At 40.3% G+C, this 25200-nt stretch overlaps 1 protein-coding gene across 1 annotated transcript; it reads left to right on the top strand.

Moving 5' to 3' along the window:
- Nucleotides 1-280: 280 nt before the first annotated feature.
- Nucleotides 281-22857, top strand: PANK3 (pantothenate kinase 3). Its single transcript, XM_027682426.1, has 7 exons — nucleotides 281-402; nucleotides 9611-9963; nucleotides 10762-11015; nucleotides 11635-11811; nucleotides 12669-12792; nucleotides 15084-15209; nucleotides 16543-22857. Exons 1-7 carry the CDS (start codon nucleotides 375-377, stop codon nucleotides 16591-16593), a joined length of 1113 nt encoding a protein of 370 aa, XP_027538227.1. The 5' UTR covers nucleotides 281-374; the 3' UTR covers nucleotides 16594-22857.
- The last annotated feature ends 2343 nt before the right edge of the window (nucleotides 22858-25200 follow it).

The following is a 25200-nucleotide window of genomic DNA, read 5'->3' on the forward strand; positions in this document are numbered from 1 at the left end:
CGGCGCCGCCGCCATCTTGTGCCGAGTCCGCGCCGGGGGCTCCGCGGGCAGCGCCGGGGCCGCGCTCCTGCCCCCGAGCGGGGCCTGTGCCCGCGCTGCCCGTGCCGGGGCCGCCGCTCGGCTCCTCCGCTCCGCCCCGTCTCCCCGCCCCAGCCCCAGCGCCGATGCCGCGGCGGGAGCGGCCCCAGCCCGGGCCGCGGGCGTAGCGGCGGGCGCGGCCAGCGCCGCTCCCCGGGAGGCGGGCGCCCCGCGGGCGACGAGCATCAGGAGAGCGAGGCCCGGCCCCGCCGAGCCGCCGGCGCTGCCCGCCCCATCAGGCGAGGGACAGGAGACCCGCCCCGGCCGGCAGCGAGCCTGGCCGCCGCCGCAGCGCCATGAAGATCAAGGATGCCAAGAAGCCGTGTAAGGCCGGGCCTTAGGGCCGGGGGAGGGGGCGCGGGGCCGGCGCGGCGGGCGCTGCCCGGCCATGGCTCCGGGAGGTGCCCGCGGAGACCATCCTCGATCCTGTGCGTCCCTCTGAGGGAGGGGTCGGGGCTCGCGGGACCCTCGGGGGAAGGGCTTCTCTTTGACTAGAAAGCGATATCATCGGTTCCTTGGGTGTGGGTGATGTGTTTGATGGAGATGGTATTTAATCGCTGTGCCGAACACCTGCGCAGGTGGCTTTTTAAGCGCTAATCAGCTCTCGATTCTTTTTAGAGAGAATATTTCCTATTATTTGGGTGCAGGTCTTTAAAATACGCTGGATGCTCCCCTTTAATAAGCACAGCTGTAACAATATCCTTACTATTTATTGCTTTTGAGCACCGTATTTGTTTTGGAGGGCACAAACGTGGTTCAGACTCAGGTGAAAGCAAACAAAATGTCTTAAGATTACAGGTGCTTCTTTGTGGGAAGAGAGGTATGGATTGAGCAAAGTTAATCTACATGCAAACGATCTACAGCTGTGCAAGTCAACACACCTGTCAAGCTAATACAGGTGTGCCTTGGCTGAAAGGGATGCAGGTATTGCTCAACCGAATTAAGCATCTTTTTCTTTGTCATCATACTTCAAGAAGTACTTTCAGGGTGAGTTACTGTGGAGAAAAAATATCTGGTCCCGAATTTCTAGGCCTGCTGTTGGTCCTATGGCATGCATGGCAAATGAACAGCATACAGCTAAAAGAGGATCTTGAAAGGGGATGTTTCAGATATATTGTTTGAGCTGCCCAATAAGAAAACCATCAAACACGTATTTAAAACAGGGAGTGTTAGTGTAGTTCTAGAAATAGCTATAAAAGCTGTGAAAGTACACCTTGTTTCTTGTGGTCTGTTTGGAAACACTAAATACGCATCTTGTAGTGCCCAGTTAGTCATCACCTCTTGTTAATGCCAGTGTGTGGAAATTCCTCAATTTACTGTAGTGATGTTTACGAAGAGTACAGTTCAGACAGCATTTTTTTTCCCTGGTATAATATTAAGGAATGTTATCAAGACTCTGAAGCAGTAATTGGCTGTAAAATGTTACAGTGGTTTGATAATTAAAATTGTGAGAGTATGGCTGCTCCTAGTGCAGAAACCTGCTAATTTCAGGAGTGTCTCTGCTGGACCTCAAAGACTTGTTTTGTGTAGTGGTGGATTTAAATCTCATGTTTAAATAACAATACAAATGTTATCAAGGAGTTTTAGCTGCTCAAATATGCTACACTTGTAGTTGCACTCTTCCATTTCTTGAACCTGACCTATGATGTTGGTTTCATGATGGGAATTATAAACAGTTGGAACTGCAGAGGCAGGAGGGGAAAAATACAGTGTCAAACTATTTAGTTTATTTCTTCTGGACTCTTGAACATACTTTGAAGCTGATGGCTGTTTTAAAGATAATAGCACTTAGTTTCTTAGGCAATGAACTTTAGACTCATTTTGCTGATCTCTCATCCTGGTTAGTCACATTGACTGAAGCGTGAGAGCAGCTGAATGTTTGAAGAGGAGCAGATCCACAAAAGTACTGAAGATGGAGAAGTCCATTGCTGTTCAGGGGCTCTGCTGCCCAAAATCTCCTGTCAGTTTGGCTTAACTGCTCACATTGACATGAAAGCTAGGCTTACAATACCACTTTTAGACTGTTGACATATTATTTGGCTAAGACAGTTGTAGATAATTTTCAACACAATTGCTGGGTGGGTGCATGTTCCTTAGACCAAGTGAGTATCTAATCATCTGTACTGGAGCCAAATTTGATGCAGGGGAAAAATGGTTAATCATTATTTAACTTAAGAATCTGCAGAGTGGAACTGAGAAGATTGCCTTAGCCTACCTTTGCTTTCATCTGTGATGTTTGGCATCAGGAAAAAAGGCATAATTGCACTGCCTGTCATGTCAGTCATCAGAGAGGGTATAATGGAGACACCCAACCAGTTCAGGGCTTCTGATGTGGATACTCTGCCTAGACATGCTTGTGTGGTCCTCCCTTCCAGATCTTCATCTGGCTAGTGTTGTTGCTAATTTGATGGACTAAAAACTAAGAAATCCAGCTGAATTTGTGGAACACAGCTTCTGAGATTGGCTGTCTTGGAAGAGGCTTGTAAAGGGCCATTTAAATCTCAGCTGCTGGGGATGGGAGGTGTCAGGCATTTGAAAGGAGGAGAACAGAAATTCACATCGGGAAAGCTTTGTACTAAGTTAGTGTGGCAGTGGAGAGGTTGTGGAGTCTCCATTTGAGAAGGATTCCTGAAAAACTTCAGAGGTCTTAAAGCCTTGGCTGGACAAAGCCATAGTTGACCTCATCTAGAGTTGGTAGTTTTCCTGCTGGTGTGAGTGAGAGGTCGGACCAGATGACCCCGGGAGGAACCTTCCAAGCAGCAGTTGCGTGATAACTCTTCTGAGGAAATGCCTCTGGGGGAGAATGGCTGGCAATTTTCAAGGAAACCTCCAAAGGTTATTTGTGGGTTGAGATGAAAAATGTGAGAGCGGAGTCTTGCTGCTGTGTGGGATCTGCCTACAGGGAAGAGAGCAGCCACTCATTCAGAGGGAGCTCTGCATGTTGGCGAGGAAGGCGAGAGGGACTGTGCCAGCATGCTGTGCTCTCCAGGGGAGCTGGAGCCCTTCCTCTTGGCTCTGGAGTGTAATGCACTGCTGAAGGAAAGGCAGAGACTTCTAACATCTAGTACACTGTGTATGTTACTTTTTACAGTGCGTTCCTTTTGATTGTTTGTTGAAAATAGTTTGAGAACAAATGCCTTCCTTTCCCTTGAGGCGATTGGAGACACACTAAAGATGAACATGCATAGCAGAGATTTGCAAAGTGCTGTATCAATATAAAGAAAAGATGAAAATTTCGAGTTTATTTTCTCTAATATGGTTCTATGGACACATAATCATCATGGACACAGTGATCCCATGCAGGATTGGTGTAGTAAAATTGATGAAAATCCATTTAGATTGATGGAGAATTTATTTTAAATTGATTTTTTTTTTGTTCATAGAACTTGCTGCATAATCTTGGGTATCCTAGCATTTTCTTATTAGTCCTTGAAAGCTGATTACTAGCCAATAGCAGATGTTACAGGTCCTCATTTGTGTGCAGTTGAAAAATATGTTTCTAATAATATATTAATACTGCCAGGCACAGTTTATACTGTGCTAAACACAGTGTATCTGTGAGTGTTAAATTATGCCTCTGCATGCTGTATCTCACTGTAATTACACCTATCCCCAAAGACATGGCTGCTGAAATGTCAACAAAATTAAGAGAATGAGCAAGGAGAGAGAAGATGAAAGCAGTGATGTGTTGTCTTGTGGTAGCTTTATATGGCATCCACTTGTGGATGTGATGAACCTCATGAAGAGCAATTGCAGTAATTGCCCATTCCCACCTGTCCTCCCACTGGTAACTGTGGCTGTTACGGAGCGTGATTAGAGGTGGCTGAGTGGGAAAGTGCAGGGAGTTTGTGGAGCGTGATGGAGAAGTTTTCCCACAAAGAAAAATGGGAGGATGTGCCAGGGTGTGCCAGATACATTTAATTTATGCATTAATTCTGTCCGGCCCAAATGTATTTTGAGCTGGACTTTGGATATTTGAACCAAAAACCTGTGACAAAACTTGTTAAGGTGAGAAAGTCTCCAGTGCCTCAAGAGCTAAGGACATTTGAAGTGCAGTTTTGCTCTGTAGAGGCTCATACCCATGTACATCCCCGGACATTTTGCTGCCTACCCATCAGGTTAATCCTGCTTGATTTAGCAGTTCCACAGCCTTTGGTGTGCTCTCCCTTAGCTCATCCCATTGCACACATGAGCTGCCTTGGCCTGCCAGCTGATTCAGCTGGTAGAGTTTGCCATCAGGTTTTACTCTGCTGCATGCACATGTTTTAGGGAAGCACTGGAAGTGTAAGAATGGATGTACGTACAGAGGGGAAAATGCATTTGGAGAAACTGCAGGATACATTTAGTTTCTGTGTAAACACTGTGTAGTAGTTCAGTATAACTTTTAAATATTTGTTTGCCTTGTCAGTATTTGGGTAGGAATAGGATCAAGGTTTTATTATCAAAGGCTGTATTAGAAGATAAGTTTTGGGCATCAGAACTGATAATACTGCATACTTTCATAAAGAACTGTTGCAGTGCTGGCAGGAGTAAGCTGAAGTTTTCATGGATTTCATGGTCATTTTCCTTCCCTTTATTTTAGGGCTGTATAGAATCATAAACTTTGGCACCCTTTGGCAGTTGTTCCCTGGGCTACATTTGTATTTGAAGTGCAACAGTCTTAATAATACATAAGCTTTCTTACAAAGGTGATACAAAGTGATGTAGGCTGCTCTCTGCTGCCACTGACAGCTGTGAATTTGGGTTTTTTTCCCGTGGTTCAGAGCTCCCAGCTTGAAGTAGAAGTTAGCTGCTCTTCTTTGAAGGTTGGTTCTTGTTAATTTAAAGCAGGGTTGACCCAGAATGTTACTTTATCTTACAGTGAGAAGGAAGTATTTCAAAGGTGTTCATGTTTCAGAAGTGTCATTACATTCTTAGGAAAGAGGCTGACAGGAATCTGTTTCTCGGTTTTTGAAAGCTAAATACAAATAGAGCATTAAACTGAAGAATCTTACACTTGACTGAATAAGCAGAGTCGTAAAGTCTTTGAGTTTGTACTTCCTGTAGCTTTGGATCCAAAGTGAGTGTGCAAAATCAGAATACTAGTGTGTGGTCTGGGTGGAGAGCTTCGAAGGTCCTCTGCTCTGCTGAAGCAGAGCCCATGTAAAAGGAAAACACTTCAACCTTTGTGTTTGTATTGGCATGAGAGACTTTTTACTGTAATTATTTCCTTTGGCATATAAATACCTTATATGATAAGATATAAATAACCTTAAGATTTCTGCCAGTAACTGTGTACACCAAGAACTTGAGAAGTGCAGACACAAGAGAACGAGGCTTCCCTGTGTATCTCTAAAGATTATTATGGTTTAAAAAACAACCAACAGCCACCAGCATAGGGTTTTCTTACTCAGCAGAACTGCTAAATCATTGCATGAGCACAGTGCTCTTCCCTTGCGGGAAGTGCTTTTCTACATTGCAGGAAGCAGTGCTAAGGAATCCTCTTCAACATCTGGATTTTTTGAGGGGTTGCCCGTCAAAGCTTCTTCATGGCATGTATGGAACAATCTGTTGCTTTATAGCAAAGGTTCCTGGTTGCTGTGTCTAGGTAGGGACCACAGTGGCTCCTGGCAGAGCTAAGGAGTGGAAGAAAATCTGTATTTGGAATTAAGGAGGTTGTATGTTATGATCCCCCGCTTGCTATCCTGGAGACAGTTAAATTTGGTGTGAAGCATCACATTAAACACCGTATGGGTTTTGATTTCCCAGTTAATGTTCTACTTCATGTATCTGTCTCTTCTCAGATAGTAAAAATCTGTGTTTTGTGTATTCTTAAACAGAGCCTGGCTTGAGTTCCTAAAAGCAGTATGCATGTTTTTGAAGTTTTGTGTAGTCTATCCAAGGCAGTTGGGCTTGTTGAATAAAAAGCTGTTTTACTTTTCTTTTTTTCAAATTGTTGCTGACCTCTGCGGAGAGGAGCTGAACTTTGAAAAGATGGGCCCTGGATTTGTTCTGTGAATAGCGGTCGAATTCTCAGCAAGGAATACTTCTGAGCTGTGCATCACTTTTTGTGGTATCTTCCTAGAAATAAGAATAGTTACAAAGAGGAAGAGCTGAGAAAAATCTTTTCATGACCTAATCCCCTAGAGCTGTAGAAAAAGCCCAGTTTTAATGCAGAGGAATTGATTCTCTTTATGAAGTGAAGCTGTGGAATGGTTGTTACAGTTGTGCAGGTCCTCAAACCTGGTCTGTGCAGACCTATAAGCTTGAAAGGAAGGTTGTGTAACTGGTATTGGTTTCATCCAGGCACATTTCTTTAACTGTGACTGCTGAAAGGATCAAGCTGATGTCTGGGGATATTTTTTCCAAAAGATTCTGTTGCTGGCATTCTCCTACATCTCTCACTTAGAGAAGCATGACCCACAGATACAAGTATAAAAATACTTTTTAGAGTCATTTATATATTCTCAGCCCAAGGTACACACCACGCTATTTTTGTCATGTTCCAAGCCAGCTTTCAAATACAAGACTGCCTGAGAAATCTTTCATGGATTTGAGAGACCATACCAGCTACTGATGCAGATATGCTGTGTAAGAGTGAAAACTGTGCTTCAAACGTGCCTCAAAGAGCAGCAGCCTCCCCTTAAGCAGAGAGCTCATATATGTGGTTTAAAATGATCCACAGGTTCCTTGTACGTATGGCAGGACTTGAAGTCTGTGTGTCCCCTTCAGGCATTGTCAGGATTAGCCTGGTTGCTGGAAGTCTTGTAGGAAACTCTCCATAGTACTCTGGCTAGTCCTCCATCCTGAATCTCTCTCTGTGGCCTTATTTTAACCCTGCAAATTAAAACACTTCCAGTAATTGGAAGAGGAACTGGTGTTTCCACATGGGTTCCTGTTTTTTCCAATCCCTCTGCATCCAGACAGGATGGATTCTGCACCAAGGTCCTCCCAAAGCGATCTGATTTGAAGGCTGCAGAAATACGAGGTTTCTATGTTGTGTCCATGTACAATTATATTAAAATTCAGGAGAATCAGTGTATTTCCATTATTTAAAGGCAGCTCAAGCACGGATAAATCTTGTATCCTTGCAGTCTCAGCTGATTGTGCTCTTGCCACGTATGTGTATCCCCTTCTGTGTTTGGAACACAAAATGGCTGTAATTTTCCTGGCTGCACCTGTAATAAAATCAATATAAATCAATCAAGAGTGGCTTACAAGCACAAGAATCCTTTTGTAATTCCTTCTTCTGGGCTGCTGGTATAAGGAGTAAGTCAACAGGACGTGGGCCCACTTGCTTGTCACAACTCCTCCACCTTGCAAATGAAACTTGAGCAATGTACTTACCAGCCAAATCTTGACAAATTTTCAATAGAAAAATGTGAAACTTCTTGGGGTTTGTCACAGAGGTGAAAACAGACTTATTTCTTCAGTTTCAAAATCCTTAAATGGCTGTTAAGATCACTCAGTTAACCCAGAAAACTGATATTGTGCAGCATGATCACATTTTTCAGGATAAAATGCGTTCCTGTTTAAATTATGGAATAAACTTACAGTTCAGTTTTTTACTTGATATACTTGATTCATAAACCTTGAGATTTCTAGAGGTGTGACTAACACTGTATTTGCAAAAGCCTTTTGGATCATTTAACATGGGATGTGGTGGATCTTCTGACAAACAGGCATGACTTGCACCAAATCTTCGTTAGGCTCATTGCCTGAACTTTCAGCTGTTTCCCCCTCTTTCCCGTTGTGAAGGACTAGATCCTAGTTATTCAGTAGGCCCTCTGAGCAGAAAGAATCACAAATATTTTAGGTACTACTTGGCTTGCTGTGTCTTAGTTAAATTCTGAATGGGTTGGATTGACTCCTGCAGACATGTTCTGGTCTGTTGGGTGAATCAGCTTCCCTTCTTTGCTTTTGGTCTTGTGACATCGTTTATTGCAAGAGGCTGAAACTTGGTGAGGTCACTTAATAAATCATCAGCTAATTGTGGTCAAACAGTAAGGTGACAAATTTTCTTATGTCCAGATTCACAGGGTAAAGAAGTCAGGCAGTTGTGAAATCAGTTCATGTGTGGCTTTATGCTTAGACCTCAACTTTATACAACAGATATCAGGGTTATAGACCTTCTTTATTTCCACTTGGAGCTAGATTTTGCTCACAGAACTTACTCTTGTATTTAAATGCAGTTTTTCAAGATGAGTAAGGTAACCAACTAAATCTTTTTTGTTAATATCTGACAATATCCTCTGGGCACCCGTTCCTGAAAGTTGAGGCAACTTTGAAATTTCTTTTTAACTTTAGCACTCATAAATGAGCTGACACACAGCCAGCCTTACCTAAATACATTAAAATGTTTTGGTAGATCATTCTTCTCAAGAATAGATCCCACTAGTAATGTAAATTCAGTGTAATTGCATCTTGCTCATCATGAACATGTTAACATCTTTTTGGTTTTGTCCTTGAGTTTCATGTTTCTGTAAGATATGAATTGCATCTGAAGAAATAAACTGGAACTCTAAAAAAAAATAAAGGGCAAGCAAAACAAGCAAGTTATAATGTCAGTTAGAAAATAAAAACATGAACTTCCCAACTGGATATTCAAAGTCAAACTTACAAATTAAATTTTAAATACTGTTTCTGGGAGATGATGGTGGGAAAACTCTCAGATGAAGATGTTGTCTTTGCTGTAGAGTTACTGAGTATCTATTTCACTGTGCATGGTTGGGAAAAGTTATTGGTGCAGGCATATTCAAATTATAGTCCTGCATGTCATAGACCATAAAATCCCTGTTAGGAATGGCAGTCATGCCACAGAAGTGACAAAGGCAAAGCACTTGGTTTACTGTTGTTTTGTGGTGCAGAAATGCCCTCTTCTAGCCAAGGTACAAAAAAAAAAAAAAAAAAGGAAAGAAAAATGGAACCTAGATTCAGTAATATGAATTTTGTGGTTTGCTTGTAGTTATGAATAGAAGTTTTTGTTATCTCTTTAACTTCAAGAGATATAAATTGGGCATCTTAACTGTGCTAGTTTTTAAAGTGCGTGCAAGTAAATTAAAGCTTCTCTCTCAAACATGTTGTGTGAGGAGCTGTTAGAGGAGGAATATTGTCCTGCTCTGTTGCCAGCTCTAATGTGTAACCTGCTTTCTTCCCGTGTGCATTGCAGTCTTTGTGCTGAAGTGCGTCAGAGCTATTAATTTAGAAGGGAAGGTTATTTTAATCCTTTGTTCTCAGTAAAAAAAAAGTGGTTGAATTTTGTTTATGAGTTGGTCTGAAAGATATGGTATAGTTTGGGGAGTTTTAGTTGGGCTTTCTGAGCGCATGTAATAGCATTTAAATGTGTGGAATTTTAGCAAAAATTAGCAATTTTCCCATTTTTACCTGTGGCCAGAGGGATACTTAAGGTCATGTAATTGAAATGAGCGCTAATTCCTCATTCCTGTGGGGTTTGTTGTTAATGTCTTGTTGAAAAAGTCGTACAGCATCGGTTTAACTCTTAAGTTCTGTGTATGGCTTTGTCTGTTTAACAATAATTCTTGTACCTTCACAGCTTTCCCATGGTTTGGCATGGACATTGGGGGAACATTGGTGAAGCTTGCCTATTTTGAACCTATTGACATCACTGCAGAGGAGGAGCAGGAGGAGGTTGAAAGCTTGAAGAGCATCCGCAAATACCTGACTTCCAATGTAGCCTATGGGTCCACTGGCATTCGGGACGTCCACCTGGAGCTGAAAGACTTGACCATTTTTGCTCGAAGAGGAAACTTGCACTTTATCCGATTCCCAACTCATGATTTGCCTACTTTTATCCAAATGGGAAGAAACAAAAACTTTTCAACACTACACACGGTGCTCTGTGCCACCGGCGGTGGCGCGTACAAGTTCGAAGAAGATTTTCGCACAGTAGGTACCCTGGAGCTGATGCCAAAAGCATTGCTGATGATGGGTTAGATAATCAGTATTTTGAAAAACTCTGCAGTGCTCAAATTTTATTAATTATGAACTGTATTAAGTATTGGAAATTACAGCCTTCGTGGAATCCACAGCATCTGTTCAATTGTCTTTCTGCTCTATGAGAGAACAGCAGCTTAAATGTCCAGTGCCAAACTGAGGAAGTGAGCCTAAAGCCCCTCAGAATTTCTGCCCTGTGGTTTTCTGATAGTCCTTGGAGCATTAATGAAGCTGCAAGGATAGTTAGTGCGATGCCATTGAGCTTTTTATCTGCTGACATCTTAGAAATGACTGTTTGACTTTGTAAGATGGGGGAGGAAACCCACAAACCTTGAAAAGATGTGCGGATGTGCGAGTTCCACTAAGATAACACTCAGTGGGGCCTTGAGGGTATTTGGTGACCTTTTTTTTGATTTAAATTGGTGAAAAATGTTGCTAATTTTTCAACGGATTAATGTCTGAGTATCTCAAAAGTTATCTTTGAGCTTACCAAAGCAGATATTTATACTGCCTGTCTGTTCTTGATTCAGGTCTGAGATCTAGATTTATAGTCAGAGGGATTTGCTAATTGATGTATTCAGAACTTACCTCTGAATTCTTTGTTGGCATTATACTGAGATTGAAGTTCCTGAATTAGTCGCCTGAGAGAGCTTCTTAAAGTTGGGCAGTACAGATATACTCATAAATTTGTAGCATGTTTGTGCAATGTTAGAACATGTTGACACAGTCTTTTTTTCTTTCCTAACACAGATTGGAAACCTTCAGCTGCACAAACTGGATGAGCTTGACTGCCTTGTCAAAGGCTTATTGTACATAGACTCTGTCAGCTTCAATGGCCAGGCAGAGTGCTATTATTTTGAAAATGCCTCAGACCCCGAGAGATGCCAAAAGATGCCTTTTAACCTGGATGATCCATACCCACTGCTGGTTGTTAACATTGGTTCAGGAGTCAGTATTTTATCAGTCCATTCCAAAGACAACTATAAAAGAGTAACTGGAACAAGGTAACTTAAACACCTGAGTTGGGTTTGTTACTCTGTGGGACAACAAGCTTTCTGGTTTTGAAGTGCTTCCTCTCCCTGATTCCCTCACCTATTCTTTTCTTCACTCTGTAGTATGGGAAAGTATTTTATGTGTAATTTACAGTTGCAGTCGTTGAAGCCCATTCCCATGGTTCTGTTATTGAGGAGTTTAGTTTCTTATTCATCAATAAGTGATAAAAGTGCTCCATAGTGAGAGTTCTGTAGGTTTTAAGTTTTGATAACGTGTGCAGTGAACCTGTGTTTCTCTTGCTCCATAAGACCAGATGTGTCCACACGTGTTTTACAGTAAATGATCAAGGATCTGTCAGTGGCATGATGTGGGTATTTGAGGAGTTTGTCTCTCATTAAGTCTTCCAGCTTACGTTTTGAGAGTTTATTTGTTAGCTCTTACCTTCTTGTAAGTGACTTAAAATAACGGGAAACTGATTGACAGCTGTTTGTGAAGTGAACCTTAAGCAGAAAAGCGAACAGCTTGGTGTCTAAATTGAAGGGCTTTATTTGTTTATTTTGTTAGTCAGACATAAGAATCTTTCATGTGAGGAAATACTACTTAAGAGCAACTAGTTTCCTTTGTCCTTAGTCTAGGTGGAGGGACCTTTCTTGGTTTGTGCAGTTTGTTGACGGGCTGTGAAAGTTTTGAAGAAGCTCTGGAAATGGCATCCAAAGGAGACAGCACACATGCTGACAAGCTGGTTCGGGATATTTATGGAGGAGACTATGAAAGATTTGGCTTGCCAGGATGGGCTGTAGCATCCAGGTAAGCAAGAGTCTCCTTGTTGCTTCTTTTGTTGGTTTGGGGGGCTTAGAAAACAAGACTTGAACTATTAATGCAGAGAAAACTGCTTTTTTGCAAACTTTTATTGTTGTCAAGTTACTTTTTATCCTAAAAGTATATATCCTTAGCTTTTTAGAAGGTTTAAAGACACAGACAACTGCAGGTGCCTGCCTGCTAGATATTGAAGAAAGCTCATGTGGTATGTCATACACAGCTTTATGTGAGGTGATCACAGGAGTGGCAGGAAGGAAGTGCAGAGGTGGTGTGGTTTAACCTGGCAGGTAGCTAAACACCACACAGCCACTCACTCACTCCCCAAGTGAGATGGGGGGGAATAAAGCAAAATTCCTGGGTTTAAATAAAGATTGTTTAATAGGACAGAAATGGAACAGAACAGAATGGTCCCCTCCCTAGTCCTTCTGCACCCTATTCTGCTTGCTGGTGGGGTGGGCTGAGGAGCAGAAGAGGCCTTGACTCCTCTCAGCAATAATGAAAACATCCTTGTGTTATCAACAGTTTCCAGCACAAATCCAAAACATAGCCCCATACTAGAATAATACCAAGACTGCATTTTGCTGTAGATGGTTCTTCATGGAAGTCAACCTGAACAAAAATATTTTGTTGGGTGTCATTGTTGTAACAAGATTGACTGTTTGCTGTGAAGGAATAAATACACATGTAGTGTTAAATTGCTGTATTTAACACAGACTTTGAAAGGGAGCTCCTCAAGAACAAACATGAGACTTAGGTTCTGTTACAGCATAAAAATTACATTCTGAAATTACTACTTTGAATGCACATAAATCACTTCTAATTAATGGAAATTTTTCCTATTCTAGTTTTGGGAATATGATCTACAAAGAGAAGAGAGAGTCTGTTAGTAAAGAAGATCTTGCAAGAGCCATATTGGTCACCATCACCAATAACATTGGGTCTATTGCCCGGATGTGTGCAGTAAATGAGGTAAAAACTGACAAGGAAGTGATCTATCTACAGATCTATTATTTGTTTTCAGATTAAATGACTGCTAAAATGATGTATAATTTTAAACCTTTTAGTACATTCTCAGATGAAATGAGGAAATTCATGTAGTGTTGTGTAGCCTTGGGTTGTGCCCACAATCATCCTGGTTTAGCAAGGGCACTTCAAGTCCTTCATCACAACATCCTGTGCTCCCCTACTCCCTCACTTCCCTGCAGGCTTTGGGCTCCATTCCCTAACAAAGCTGGTTGGAGGCACTCCTTGTCAGGTTTCCCTCCCCACTGGCAAAGAGATCCATGTCCCAATTCTCCAAAGACAATCAAAATATTCTGAACCCCTTCTTAGTACTTTAATCACAGAATAGTTAGGGTAGTAAAGGACCTCTGGAGATCATCCCGTCCAACTCGCCTGCCAAGGCAGGGTCACCTGGGGAGTATGAAAACAGCCCTGAAACAGAGAGTTTCAGAATATGTGACTTGAGCAACTGCTGCATTTAAGTTGCTGCAAGACCTGCTTTGAGCAGTGCATGGGACCTGATGACCTCCAGCAGTTTCTTCAAGCTGAAATTATTCTCTAATTGAAGCCTGTGGAAAGTGTTGCTTCTAGTTAAGCATTATTTTTAATTTTTACTGACTCTTGAGACTTCAGGTTGTTTTGACACCTGTCACCTTGCTGGTTGATACCAAGTTGGTTTCCTGTCATCTTCTATTTCTCAAAGTCCTGCTAAGCAGACCCACTGTGTGTTCAGTTTCAATAGGACCACGGGCAGTCAAGAAGCTGTGGAAGAACACTGAATTTAGGCATAGAAGGCATTACTGTCTGAGCACCAGGGATTTCCTTATTCATTATGAACAAGCTTTGGATAAAATGAGGTTTAGTAACAGCTTTCCTGGTAAAGACTATGGGTAACTGTATTTAGAACTCTGCTTAAAATCTCTGGATGTGATCCCCTCACAACTACCAACTACCTTGTTACCTGCAAAACCCTCCTTTTGCTTAGGAGCCAGACTAATACATTTTTCTGGTTTTAATATTGCATGGTCTCCCTCAGTTTTATTCTCTGACTTTTTCTCATGTCTGTCTTGGAGAATAAAGTTCATTTTGTGAGTATTAAGTAAATATTGGCTTTTTGCTTTATGGCAAAACTTGATAACAAAGGGTTAAAATGAGAGTGAAGTTGAAAGTACATATTAATAGACTGAGACAAATGTGTGAAATTTATATTTAAGAGTGGGAGTAAAGGAGGACAAATCAGAACTTGTAAACTGCACAAACTAGCTTTATTCCAATTTTTTTGGTGTCATTCCAGCTATGTCACAGAACTACAAATCATAAGAAACAGTTAATAGGGATATACAAACTAATATCTTGAACTGATATATAAAGGTAAAATGAATGTAATTATTTTGGCTTCCTGCAGCAGAACAGAATTATGGGTTTGTGCCTTAATGGTGTATCTACTTTGTCTTCACTGGGAACTAATCAAGATGGCGAAAAACAGTCCCATGTTAGTCATTTGACTACAGATTGAATTGTTACAAAAACTAGTATGACAACTTAGATACAATGAATGTTTTTATTGATTTAATGTAATTAGGTGTTTATATAAGCACTATACTAAGAACTAACACGATTAAATTTTCTTTGGTTCTTCCTCTTGTATCATTAAACCAGTGTTTAATGTTGCTTTCACTTAACGTTGGGTTTATTTCAGCAAATGGGGAAAATTAAATGATTTTTCCCTTTTTCCATTTCACTTGATTAAAATTCACAGTTCACCTGCAGTATTAACTCTTGGCCTGATCCTGTGCTGAGGTATATTGAGGTCTGAAGATGAAAGGAACACCTGCCATGTCTTACTGTCTTCGGCTTCTTTACAGTGCTGCCTTGTTGCATATGGATCAAGCAGCATTGTACAGGGCTATGAAGGCATTGAGTCTTCTCTGCCAAACAGAACTATCTTTCATTTCATTTCACTTGTAGCTGGGCTGTTTCTTTGGCTTAATTACTGAAAGTGCTCACTTAATTTGCAACACAAATGCTACTTGTCTGTAAATTAAGTCCTTTAATTCTTGTGGGTCGCACCGACTTTCCTTTTCCCCGAGTGTGCCATGTTTTAAATTTTGAATCCATGTTTTAATTGTGGGTTGTTTGGGTTTTGTGGGTTTATTTCCTTGCTCGAGACAGCCTGCTCTTTCATAGCTCAGTTTTTCAAAGCTGTGTTAAGCAGTGAAAAGTCTTAATCCTTTGCTGTTTTTCTCTTTTCTTTTTAGAAAATAAACAGAGTTGTGTTTGTTGGCAATTTTTTGCGTGTGAATACTTTGTCGATGAAGCTTCTTGCGTATGCACTGGATTACTGGTCAAAAGGCCAGCTGAAGGCCTTGTTCCTAGAACATGAGGTATGCTGTGGTTCATTTATCTGTGTGCCTTGTTCCACCATAAATAAAAAATGCATTATTGAGTAGCTCTCGTGCGATATCCTGAGGCACCAAGTACTCAGTAAACATTAGAAATAAGAGGAGGCTTGTTGTGCTGAATTGGTTCTCTGGGAACAGCTCTCTGCCAGGGAAGTACTTCAGTCACTTTGGGGTAGCTCAGTTCACGCTGTGGATCTGTGGAGAGGGACAAGAAAATCTTGAAGTCTGTGCCCAGGGTCAACAGTCTTTCTTAAGTTTGGATGGAAACAATAGTAAGTGTTGTATTTCAAAGAGTCCAGAGATCTAAAGCTTGAGCCTTTGAAACGGGCCCATTGTTCTCTGCTGGGCTTGAGCAACATCCTGAAAGTTGAGACTGCCTTTGACAAGGCCAGCTTTCATACCACCACAGACCCCTCAGAGCTCTTGTAGTGACTTTGTGCTCTCAGGCTGACCTGCTTTGGGGCAGCTTCTGCTGTCTTCACCAGTATGGAATGCTGAGAGTTTTCACCTGTTTTGATTAAAATACAAGCAGATTACAGGTGCAACAGTTGGGAGATTTGTAGCTTCTTGGCAGTGGATTGGCAGTTTTTGTCCTCAGTTTGTTGGTCTGCAAATATTACAGCATTAGATCTGTTCCCCTTCAGTTGATTCCCACAACATTTTTCCTTTATTGCTTATCCCAGGACTGACAGGCTGTGCCAGTGTCTGTAATAATAACAGAACGATTCCTTGTCAGTTCTTCAGGTTTTTCTTGGGTAAATTTTGAACTCTTGCATTTAATCAAGTGTATATTCCAAACACTTCAGTATTCCATAGTTATAGGGAGAGAGAACATTTCACTCCCCCACAGGAGGGAATGTAATCCAGCAGGAGAACGTGGTTCTTTATGTGCAGTTAAGCAGAGGGTCAAAAATTGTGAGGTGCAGTTAATTTAAGAAATTCTTAACTCGTACTTTAGGAACAGTGTTCCTGTGGGTAGTGAAGATCTTTTGGCAACCACAATATGCAGCTCCTCTAAGAAAAAGGAACCAAAGATGATTTCCATTCTTTAGGATTCACTGTCTTAGAAGCCCTGCAGTGTATGGTGAGGCTTGGTGTGAAATCCCCCAAAGTTAATCTAGATGAGAAGGATAAAAAGCTTTGTTTCACAAAGCTTTAAAAAATTATGGAATATTATATATTAAAAGTGTATGGTGCTTTCTGAGTGCTTTCTGTAGCATTGGTCCATCAGATGGTGGTTGTCACTAAAATGTGAGTAGTGCAAAATTTAATTCCCTACTTAAACTTGAAATTTTTTATTTTTTTTTTTCAACAGGGATACTTCGGAGCTGTTGGTGCTCTGCTTGGGCTGCCAAATTTCAGTTGAGATACCAGATGTCACTACACTGAACTATTTTCCACCTGAACAACACTTGTTTATGGCAATGGGAATTAAATCTGGGGAGGGGAGAAGAAAACAGCCTGTAACTGTTTATAAGAAGTGATTAGCTACTGAGTATTGCTGTTCTAAGGAAGGGTTTCACTCTGGGCATTGGAAAGTGAACTGTGGTTATCACTTATATTCTTTGGTACATGTAGCCAGTGGTGAACTCATAATATGCAATACATCCTCTGAAAACAACCTTCCAGAAATCCAAGACAAAAGGAATGCCAAACCATTAAGTGCTCAGCATGAAAATATTGCAAGTTTACTCCTGAGGCTTTAGGCCCATCAGTTTTGTATATAATTAATGAATGAAAAATTATTTTCATCAGTTTAGTATATTATGAGCACAATTTCCCCTGTGTACTTACAGAAAACAACTTTTAAAACAGCAAGGTACTATCTACAAGATGAGAGGAATCTGTAGACCATTTCTTCCCACAGTTAAGAACAGTAATTATTTTATTTTTTATGTCTAATGGAAATAATACTAATGCTTTAATTTTCAGTGGGAAGAATAGAAATACAAAGAATCAGCCAAAGCAGCAGATTAAGCATTTCATGTTACGAAAGTTTCATGAAAATATTCACTTGCACTGTTCATTTATTTGAAAACTCAGCTGGTATTTTGGGAAGATCCCTCTGTCTTTGATTGGATTTGGAAAAGAGTTTGGTGATTAATGAACACAGGTTTTTTCATGTTTCATTGTTTTTGGGTTTTTTTTGAGGGCATGACTTCCAAAATGCGTTCTGGATTTTTTTTGTCTCTTTTATCAGTTCTGCCATCATGAATCATTATTTGTAAAGGTACCACAAAGCCTGAGAGAATTGAAGAAATCTTTATAAAATAGACTAAATACAGGACCTCATAATTCCGGTGCTTTGGCTCATTTCTGTGGAGATTTGGAAAATTTTGGCTACTAATTTGAAATTGTGATTTCTACTTAATTTTGTAAGAGTTGATCAGAATCTAATTAGATGCTGAAAATGAAAGGTTGTTAGCTTACTTTTGGATTTGGGAAGTTTGTTTTTGAAAGTTGAGGACAGCATCAGAGTTTGTATTGCAGCACCAAACGGACCAATATTTAGTGCACTTGCAATATGGAACATCAAATCGTGGCCTTGGGATAAAATCCATCCTCTGGAACTGATCTTTGGGGTTTTCTGTAGACTTTTAAAATTTACAGTTGTGATTATTGTAATAAGTTTAGTCCTGAAACCAGGGCATGAGATCTTAAACTTACAAGACCATTATACAGTCCTTAGCTACGTGAATTTTTGTGGACTAAAGAGCTACCCAATTTTATTACATTTTCATGTTAAATATTTCCTGTATGTGCATGAGGAGCAACCAGACTAGAACACATTGATATCTCGGGGTTTTAAGGTATTTTTAAAACTGATTGCTTGAGTATTCCACAGCATGGCTGTGTTGTATTTACAGATACACCCACCTAGTGTGTTAGAAACCCAGTGTGCTATTTCAGTCTTCTCTTTCTTACAACTCAAAGCCCCATACTAACATCATATATTATCTTCTAAGATTTTCTGTGGTCCTTTAAGAGTACAGTACCTTAGAGTAGGCAACTCATTTAAGTGCAATGCCAATTGCAAATGCAGTTCCATTTATTGTTGCTTTTCCCGGTACTTGTACTACATTTCTATTGTGCTTGCTTTTGATGTTTCACTTTAGACATAAACAACTAAAAATTACACTCACAGTTCAGCTGATCTAATGCTAATTCAGAGCACTTCAGAAAATAAGCGAATATGGTTTTTATAGAATGTCTTTATAAATGCTGTATACTGCTCTTTTGGATCATGATTGACTATCAGAAGTAAACTTTATTTGGTTAATAAAACTGTGTGAAAACTTAATTTTCTGAGTGTTCTGACAGCCTGCTGAAAAGTTTGCAAACTAACTGCATATTTTATTTGCAAAGTGAGGTACTTTAAGACATGTACTACAGCTCCATTAGAAACAGTTCCTTTAGACCATGTTTATTGCTACTTCAGTTCTCTTTTGGTGATACTGAGAGTCCTCATGAAGCAGTAGTTAGAAGCTACTTACATATTTAACCAAAAGCACACATAGCAGGTGACTACCTAATTTCCATGGTTCATTAAACCAATTGAAGTTGACGTGACCTAAGATACATTTTTTTTTTTTAAGTAAATTGTACAGAGTTACAAAATAAACAAGTGGAGTAATTCTTGAATAGCTGTACTGTATAGAAACTACTGTGAGAATCAAAAAGTATGCCCTACCTCTGTTTTACTTCCCTTGAGCTTCTAAAAAATTTGGCTTCCTATTCCTACTTTAATCAGCACAATTGGTACTTCGTTACAAGAGCAACCAGAGCAGTTGTCAAGCCCTACTGTAAAGCCCAGGGGTCCTGTATTTAAGCCACATCTTTGGGTTTCATCTCATTTTCTGTCAGCTTAGAACTTGTTATTAGAGTCCCCAGAGATTGACTCTACCACCAGGAGAAATGATAGGCATCACAAGTAGTTGCAAGATAAGCCTTAAAGTCTTCTCTTTGAAATTCTCTTCTTAATAGGTTGAAAAGGATAGTTTCTTTCATACAAATCACTGAAGTAACTTGCTTTTCCCTGATCCTCTCTGTTTTTTCTTTCACCCTTGCCATTTCCTCAAAGCCAACTGGTTGAAGCAGCTTTAGGGTGAATGGATGCAGTGTGATGTACTACAGTAGAGAAAATTTGGGGTTTTCTCAGGACTACTGTTGTCTTCTCAAGTGGAACCACTTCTCTAGAGGAAAGTTCTGTGATACTTCTTCTAAAGTAAAATGCAAAACTCATTTTGAATGTGTAATCATTTTCAGCTCAGTCAGCCATGTGAGTGCCTTTTAATTTTTTCATATAATGCCAATGTTAATGGTACTGGGACTTTATCCATGAGTTTTCCTAATGAATGTTACTTACCAGTGAAATGGCAGGTAATTTTATTGGCCATGGAGATGATCCCTTCAATCCCATGTAGCAAGAGATGCCAGGAGAACAGCATCAGGTTTCTGGCTTCCTATCCCTTAATCTTGGGGTAATGCTTTTGTATTTCTTGGTCTCATCCCTCCAGCTTGGTCTTTTCAAGTATTACGCACAGTCCCTAAAAATCATGCAGGTTTATAGTGAGATAAGTACTGTTTATTTCTGGACAGAGAAGTTCAATTTTAGATGAAGTTATTCCAGGCTATTAGACCTAACCACTTTCACCTTTCTAATTCTGCTTAGCTAACTGCAGTTTGGTTGAGAGAGGAACTCCTACAATACACTTTGAGTATTTAGCAGGCTGGAATGAACACGTCCTCAGTGTTCTTTACTGAAGGCAGCAGAGGTTTAAATATAAAGAGTTTTTCATTCTTTTTAGTAAAGTCTTGATATATTTAGCAGTTCAAAGAGAAAGTGCATTGATGCACTCTTTATCTAATATTTTGGTCAAGATTTCCAAAGGGTGTTCAGACCTGCCTTTCGCAGATCTGTCCCTCTCTCAAGCACCTCTGTGGTTCTGCCAACACCTCAGTTCATAATTGGAGAGTAACAGAGTGGAAAGAACATGAGACCATGTTGTCCCACTTAACTCTAAGCCTGTATATTGAGAACAGAAGTTCTGTTCTGGCTTCTCATAACCCTTGAGAAGTACTGTGACATTCCTGCTCCCACTGAGTTGTTGGTAGTTCACGTGCAGGGTGCCTTCAAGGGCTGTAATACTGACACCTTGTCTCTATCCACTTTAGGTCTTCAGGAAGCACCTGCTTCCACATAAACTGCAATAACTTCTCATTTTTAAATGTTTCAGAATAACAGTGGGGTTTTAACATTTGGAACTAATCAAAGTGTCTTTTTCTAGAGCCAATCTGTGCTAGATAAAGGCTAGATGGTGTCTTTCGCATTCAGTCATGAACTTACATTAATGAATAAATTTACAGTCAACCACTGCTCGAATTCTGGGTATCTGGGCATCACTGTAATCCTGAGGAGACAGTTCAGTTGAGTTCAGAGCAGAGGTGAGGGTCAGTGTGGTTCTGTTGAGCTAGTTCTGGTCAACTTTTTTATCCTCAGTCCATTTAAACATAAGACTAATTCTTTCCCCTGTCCCTCTTTTCCTATCTGCATCCTTTTTATGGATTATGTAGGCTTAAAAAACATGTAGCATGTTAACAGAGCTTTGCTGAGGTTAAAAAGTGAACAAAAATCCGTGAGTCAAACACCAAGACCTTCAGGTCACAGAGCAGGGCTCAAGACATGTTTGACACAAACAGTTACTGTTTGGTTGTTGTTTTTTTATTTCCTGTTAACACACAGTCAGAGGGGGTAAACTTCACAATCATTGTGGATAAAATGGGTGAATTTAGTCCTCAGACATGACCATGGGAGATTAAAAAATGCTTTATCACAGAAGGATAAGTCCTGCTTACATTCTTTTAAGTTTTATTGATATTTTAAAGTACATCACCAGTATTTTGTCATATGTGGTAAAATACTCTAAGGTTAAAAGAAGTCTGCAAATTAACCTGTTTTATTAGTTTTGTTTACATCACACGTGTAAAGCATATTAAGTATTCTAAAAAACACACTTACTGAAGACATCTCAAAAGATGCTGTAATCTGTTTGTAATTATTAATGTGCTAATGGAATATGTTTGAGCAGTCTCAGTTTGCATGACTGAGTGCCAAATCCTGCTCACTCTAGTTACTTGAGTAGATGATCCTTTTAAACTAATGAGCAAGATTTGGCCTCAAGGTCTTCTGCCTGGGGAACACAGTAATGATACTTTCCATATTCCTGCTGGTGCTAAATCATTTGTTGAAAATAAAGATTCTAACTAGAAATTGTAAATAAAATATTTATGGCCTGGTCCTTTTGACAGACTGAAAATTTTATCATTTGCCAATACTTTTTGGCCTTATTTCAAGTTTCCCGTTTGGGTTTGTTGGGATTCTTTTTTTTTGAGTATGTGGACTGTGTTAATGTGGCAAGTCATTGGCAGGTGTGGCTTCCTGTGCTGCTTCCTGTAAGGCCCATAATGTTCCCGTGGTGCATTAGGATACAGATGACTCTTCACTGCTGTATTTCCATCTTAGCCTTCATCTTGTTATTGTAGCTGTTTGCACAAATAGTGTTCTCTGCTAAAACTTCAAGAAATTCAGCCATTACTGAATGCTTTTGGGGAAGCTGTTGAGAATTCAAAAATACCCTTTTAAAGTAATTTTAAAATCTAAATGTGCTAATTAGCCTTGCCTATGAAATGAACTGGAATATCATGTGTCAGTTGCTAATCTTTGCTATAAATTGCTAGCATTTCACAATTCTTCTACAATCAACTTAAGAATGTTGTAAATACAAGCTTTGGGAGGAGTTATTAGTTTCAGATTGTGCATTGCAAAAGAGTTTATAAGACTAGTGAATTAGTATTTTGAGACCTATTAAATTACAACATCTAGAACATGAAAATGAGTGTGCTGGTGTTAGGGCATAGAGGGCTTTTGATAATCTGCACTTTTACATTCTTGAGTTTTGGCATTTTAACAAACAAGCATTTAATTTTCCATCTACTGTCTCGTCATGTGCAGGCCTTGTGATCACCAGTTGCTGTCTTCAGACATTTGTTTTAGTTAACAGAGCAAGCAGGCAAATTTATGACTTGTAAACCCTTGTAGGATGAAGTTCTCTGAAGAGCCATTTGGTTAAGTTGCCTTATTCTATTACATTGCACTCATGGTATGTCTCTGCTTCCTTGTTTACTGTTCAGACACTGAAGATGTGATGTAAAAATACGTGCTACAAATTTTTATTCATAAATTACTGATGAATACCTTTGTGTCACCTGTTAATACAGCTCTTGTAAATGATGCCTTTTATGCCATCTTGTAAATTGTTTAAATTATTTTTCTTTTTATAGATCCTCATTATTGAATGTACAGATTAGATCCCTTTATTATGTCACTGAGTTATTTGATTTGGGCCCAAATATGGTCAATGCTATAATTCATCCCATCAAAACTGTAAATAATTCTTTACTGCTTGTTTGCATGAATGAAGTTTGGATTTCATTTGCTTTGTCATAACCCAACTCCTCTGTCATGGGCCTACTTTTTACAGTTTATTTTCCCGGGTTTATTACCATTTGTTCTGTACGAATGTTGAAACAGTCCTTTGTCTTTTCCTAATAAATAATTTGAGATTGTTCATTGTTGGCCTGCATTTGTGGGGTCTGGGGAGGGATTTCTGGGTGTTTTCATTCAGCATCATAAGTTGCTGTGATATTTGATACTGGGGGTTGTTGTGGGACATTTTTATACTACAGCAACATGACTGGTGTGGTTTCATGCTCTTTTCTTCCTCTAATAAGCTGATACTTCACAGCTCTAAGATTCGTGTCCTGTTTTTAGAAACATTGGATGTCCTACAGAACATTCAGTTTTGCAATATTGAAGGATAAAACATACTATGCAAGCTTTCCCCTTCCAAATTAACTTGAGGGCACCTGCTGCTTCCTGCATGTGGCTGGGTGAATCAGAGAGGCATTTTACTGTTGAATAAAATACTTCATGTATAAACTGCACATTATATGCAAACTGTAATTACTTCTCTGCTGGAATTGCCCTTTGCTTATGCTTTCAAAAGCCAAATTGTGTTGTCCTGAAGTTGTTTTAACCCGGATGCCCAAGAAGTTGGGAGAAATGAAGCCTGTGCCACAGCAGCGTGCTGGCACTGCATCTTGTGACAGGCTTCCTGTGTCAGAGGTGGTTCTTCAGGGTTTTGTTCAAATATTTTAGCCATCCAAACCCCAAATCTGTGCTTTAAACTGCCAAAAATGAAAATTCCCTTCTGTGTTGTATCTCCTCTGAGCCTGGCAAAGAGGAGCTTTGCACCACAGCGATATTTTTTAAGGGAAATGAGCTGCTAAGAAACACGGGTTGCTTTACAAGTTGAGAGGGTGCTGATTAGTTCAGTGTGCCTTTTTAGTGCAGAAATAGCTCTTAGAGTGAATTGCAGCAGCTTTTTGTGGAAGCTGGTTTGCATTTCAGCTGGAGTCCTTAACTGATTCCTGGTGCAGCCCTTGTGCAAGCTGAGGGGACAGGGCAAGCTGTGTGAGCTTCATTTACTTCTGGTTTAGCTGTTGATCTGATTTTTTTTTTAAAAAGAGTTTGTATGAAACAAATGACTTCCTCTTGCTGTAAGACTGTTCAAGCCAGCTGTATTTGCATTTTTTTGACTCAGAAATGCAAACCTCGAATTTAGTAACACAACTTCCCTCTTTTTTAGAACTATAGATTAAAAATTATTTGCCCTTTATCCTGGAGTGAATCCCCCTAATCCAAAGGGCTCTCTATCCATCAAGAGCTGTTCAATAAGTAGATCCACTTTCTGCCATTTTGGGCCACAGCACAAAAAAGTAACAGTCACCTTGTGCACCGTGTGTGGGAGTACCAGGGTTGGCCACACTGCTGTTCCCAGCCCTGGGGGAGCAGGCAGATGTTGACCAAGATCTCCAGGTTTATGGCTGCTTGGAGATCAGCCTGCAATCTGTGAGTAACACAGTGTTTTCCTCACTTTCCTGGAGGGGCTGTGTTAAATGTATAAAAGGTTGAGTCTTTCATAACCGAGGTGTGTCCAGATAATGCAAATTATCGAGCTGCCTCTGGCGTAATCTGTTCATGTACTTTTTATATCACAGGCTTGGCCTGGTTTGTGGAGTAATTGATGTCATTTGATAGCAGACAATACAAATTCCCAGGGAAAATTCCCTTGTAGGTGTACAAGGGTTTACAGCAGTAATTTAAGAGGGAAAGACATTACTTCTTAAGGAAGACTTTTCGGGTCCCTGTTGGAGAGTTGCACGCAGGGTGTGGGGAACGCTCAGATGCTGCTTTGTGCCTCTCTCCCAGTGTGTTGCTGTTACTCACTTGTCCCCTGGTTAAGCAGAGACTTCAGGAATGGCTTTACCTTTCATGAAAGGCACATTGCTGTGCTGATGGTGAGCACATAAGGATAAGGGTGGAAAAAGGTACAACCCAAAAAACCTCAAAGCTCCAGAGTCAGTAAGACCCCATCCTTTGTAAGTTGATACCAGGGGAATGGCAAGTGTGCAGCATCTAATAACCTGATCTCCTTTCTGGCCATTAATTTTATTTATTTTAAATTTGCAATTGATTCAGCTTTCAGTCTGGGGTATTTAATGCAGCCAGTTTTTGAGACAGCCACCATTCACCATTCTCTGGAAACCAGTCTGCTTTCCATTGCTCGCCCCCTTTCCCAAATCCATTGTCCCACAGCTGTTGGTGTGGGTGACCCACAGGCAGGGCCCTGCTCTTGACTGAGGTGTAACATCAGCTTCTGGTTCAGCCAGGAAAGGTGAGTAATTTCAACAGTTTTACTTATAAAAGGGATGCCTCTCCATCCTCTGCACCCACTGTGTTTGCATGAGGGGTATTGCTGACAGCTGGAGGCCACAGCTCCCTCAGCTTTTCCCAATCAATCCATTATCCCTAAATTAACACCCCACCTGTCTCTGGTATTTTTGGGTGATT

The sequence above is a fragment of the Neopelma chrysocephalum genome, unplaced genomic scaffold (assembly GCF_003984885.1).
Source record: "Neopelma chrysocephalum unplaced genomic scaffold, ASM398488v2 Primary Assembly neopelma1_63, whole genome shotgun sequence".
NCBI classification, from domain to species: domain Eukaryota; kingdom Metazoa; phylum Chordata; class Aves; order Passeriformes; family Pipridae; genus Neopelma; species Neopelma chrysocephalum.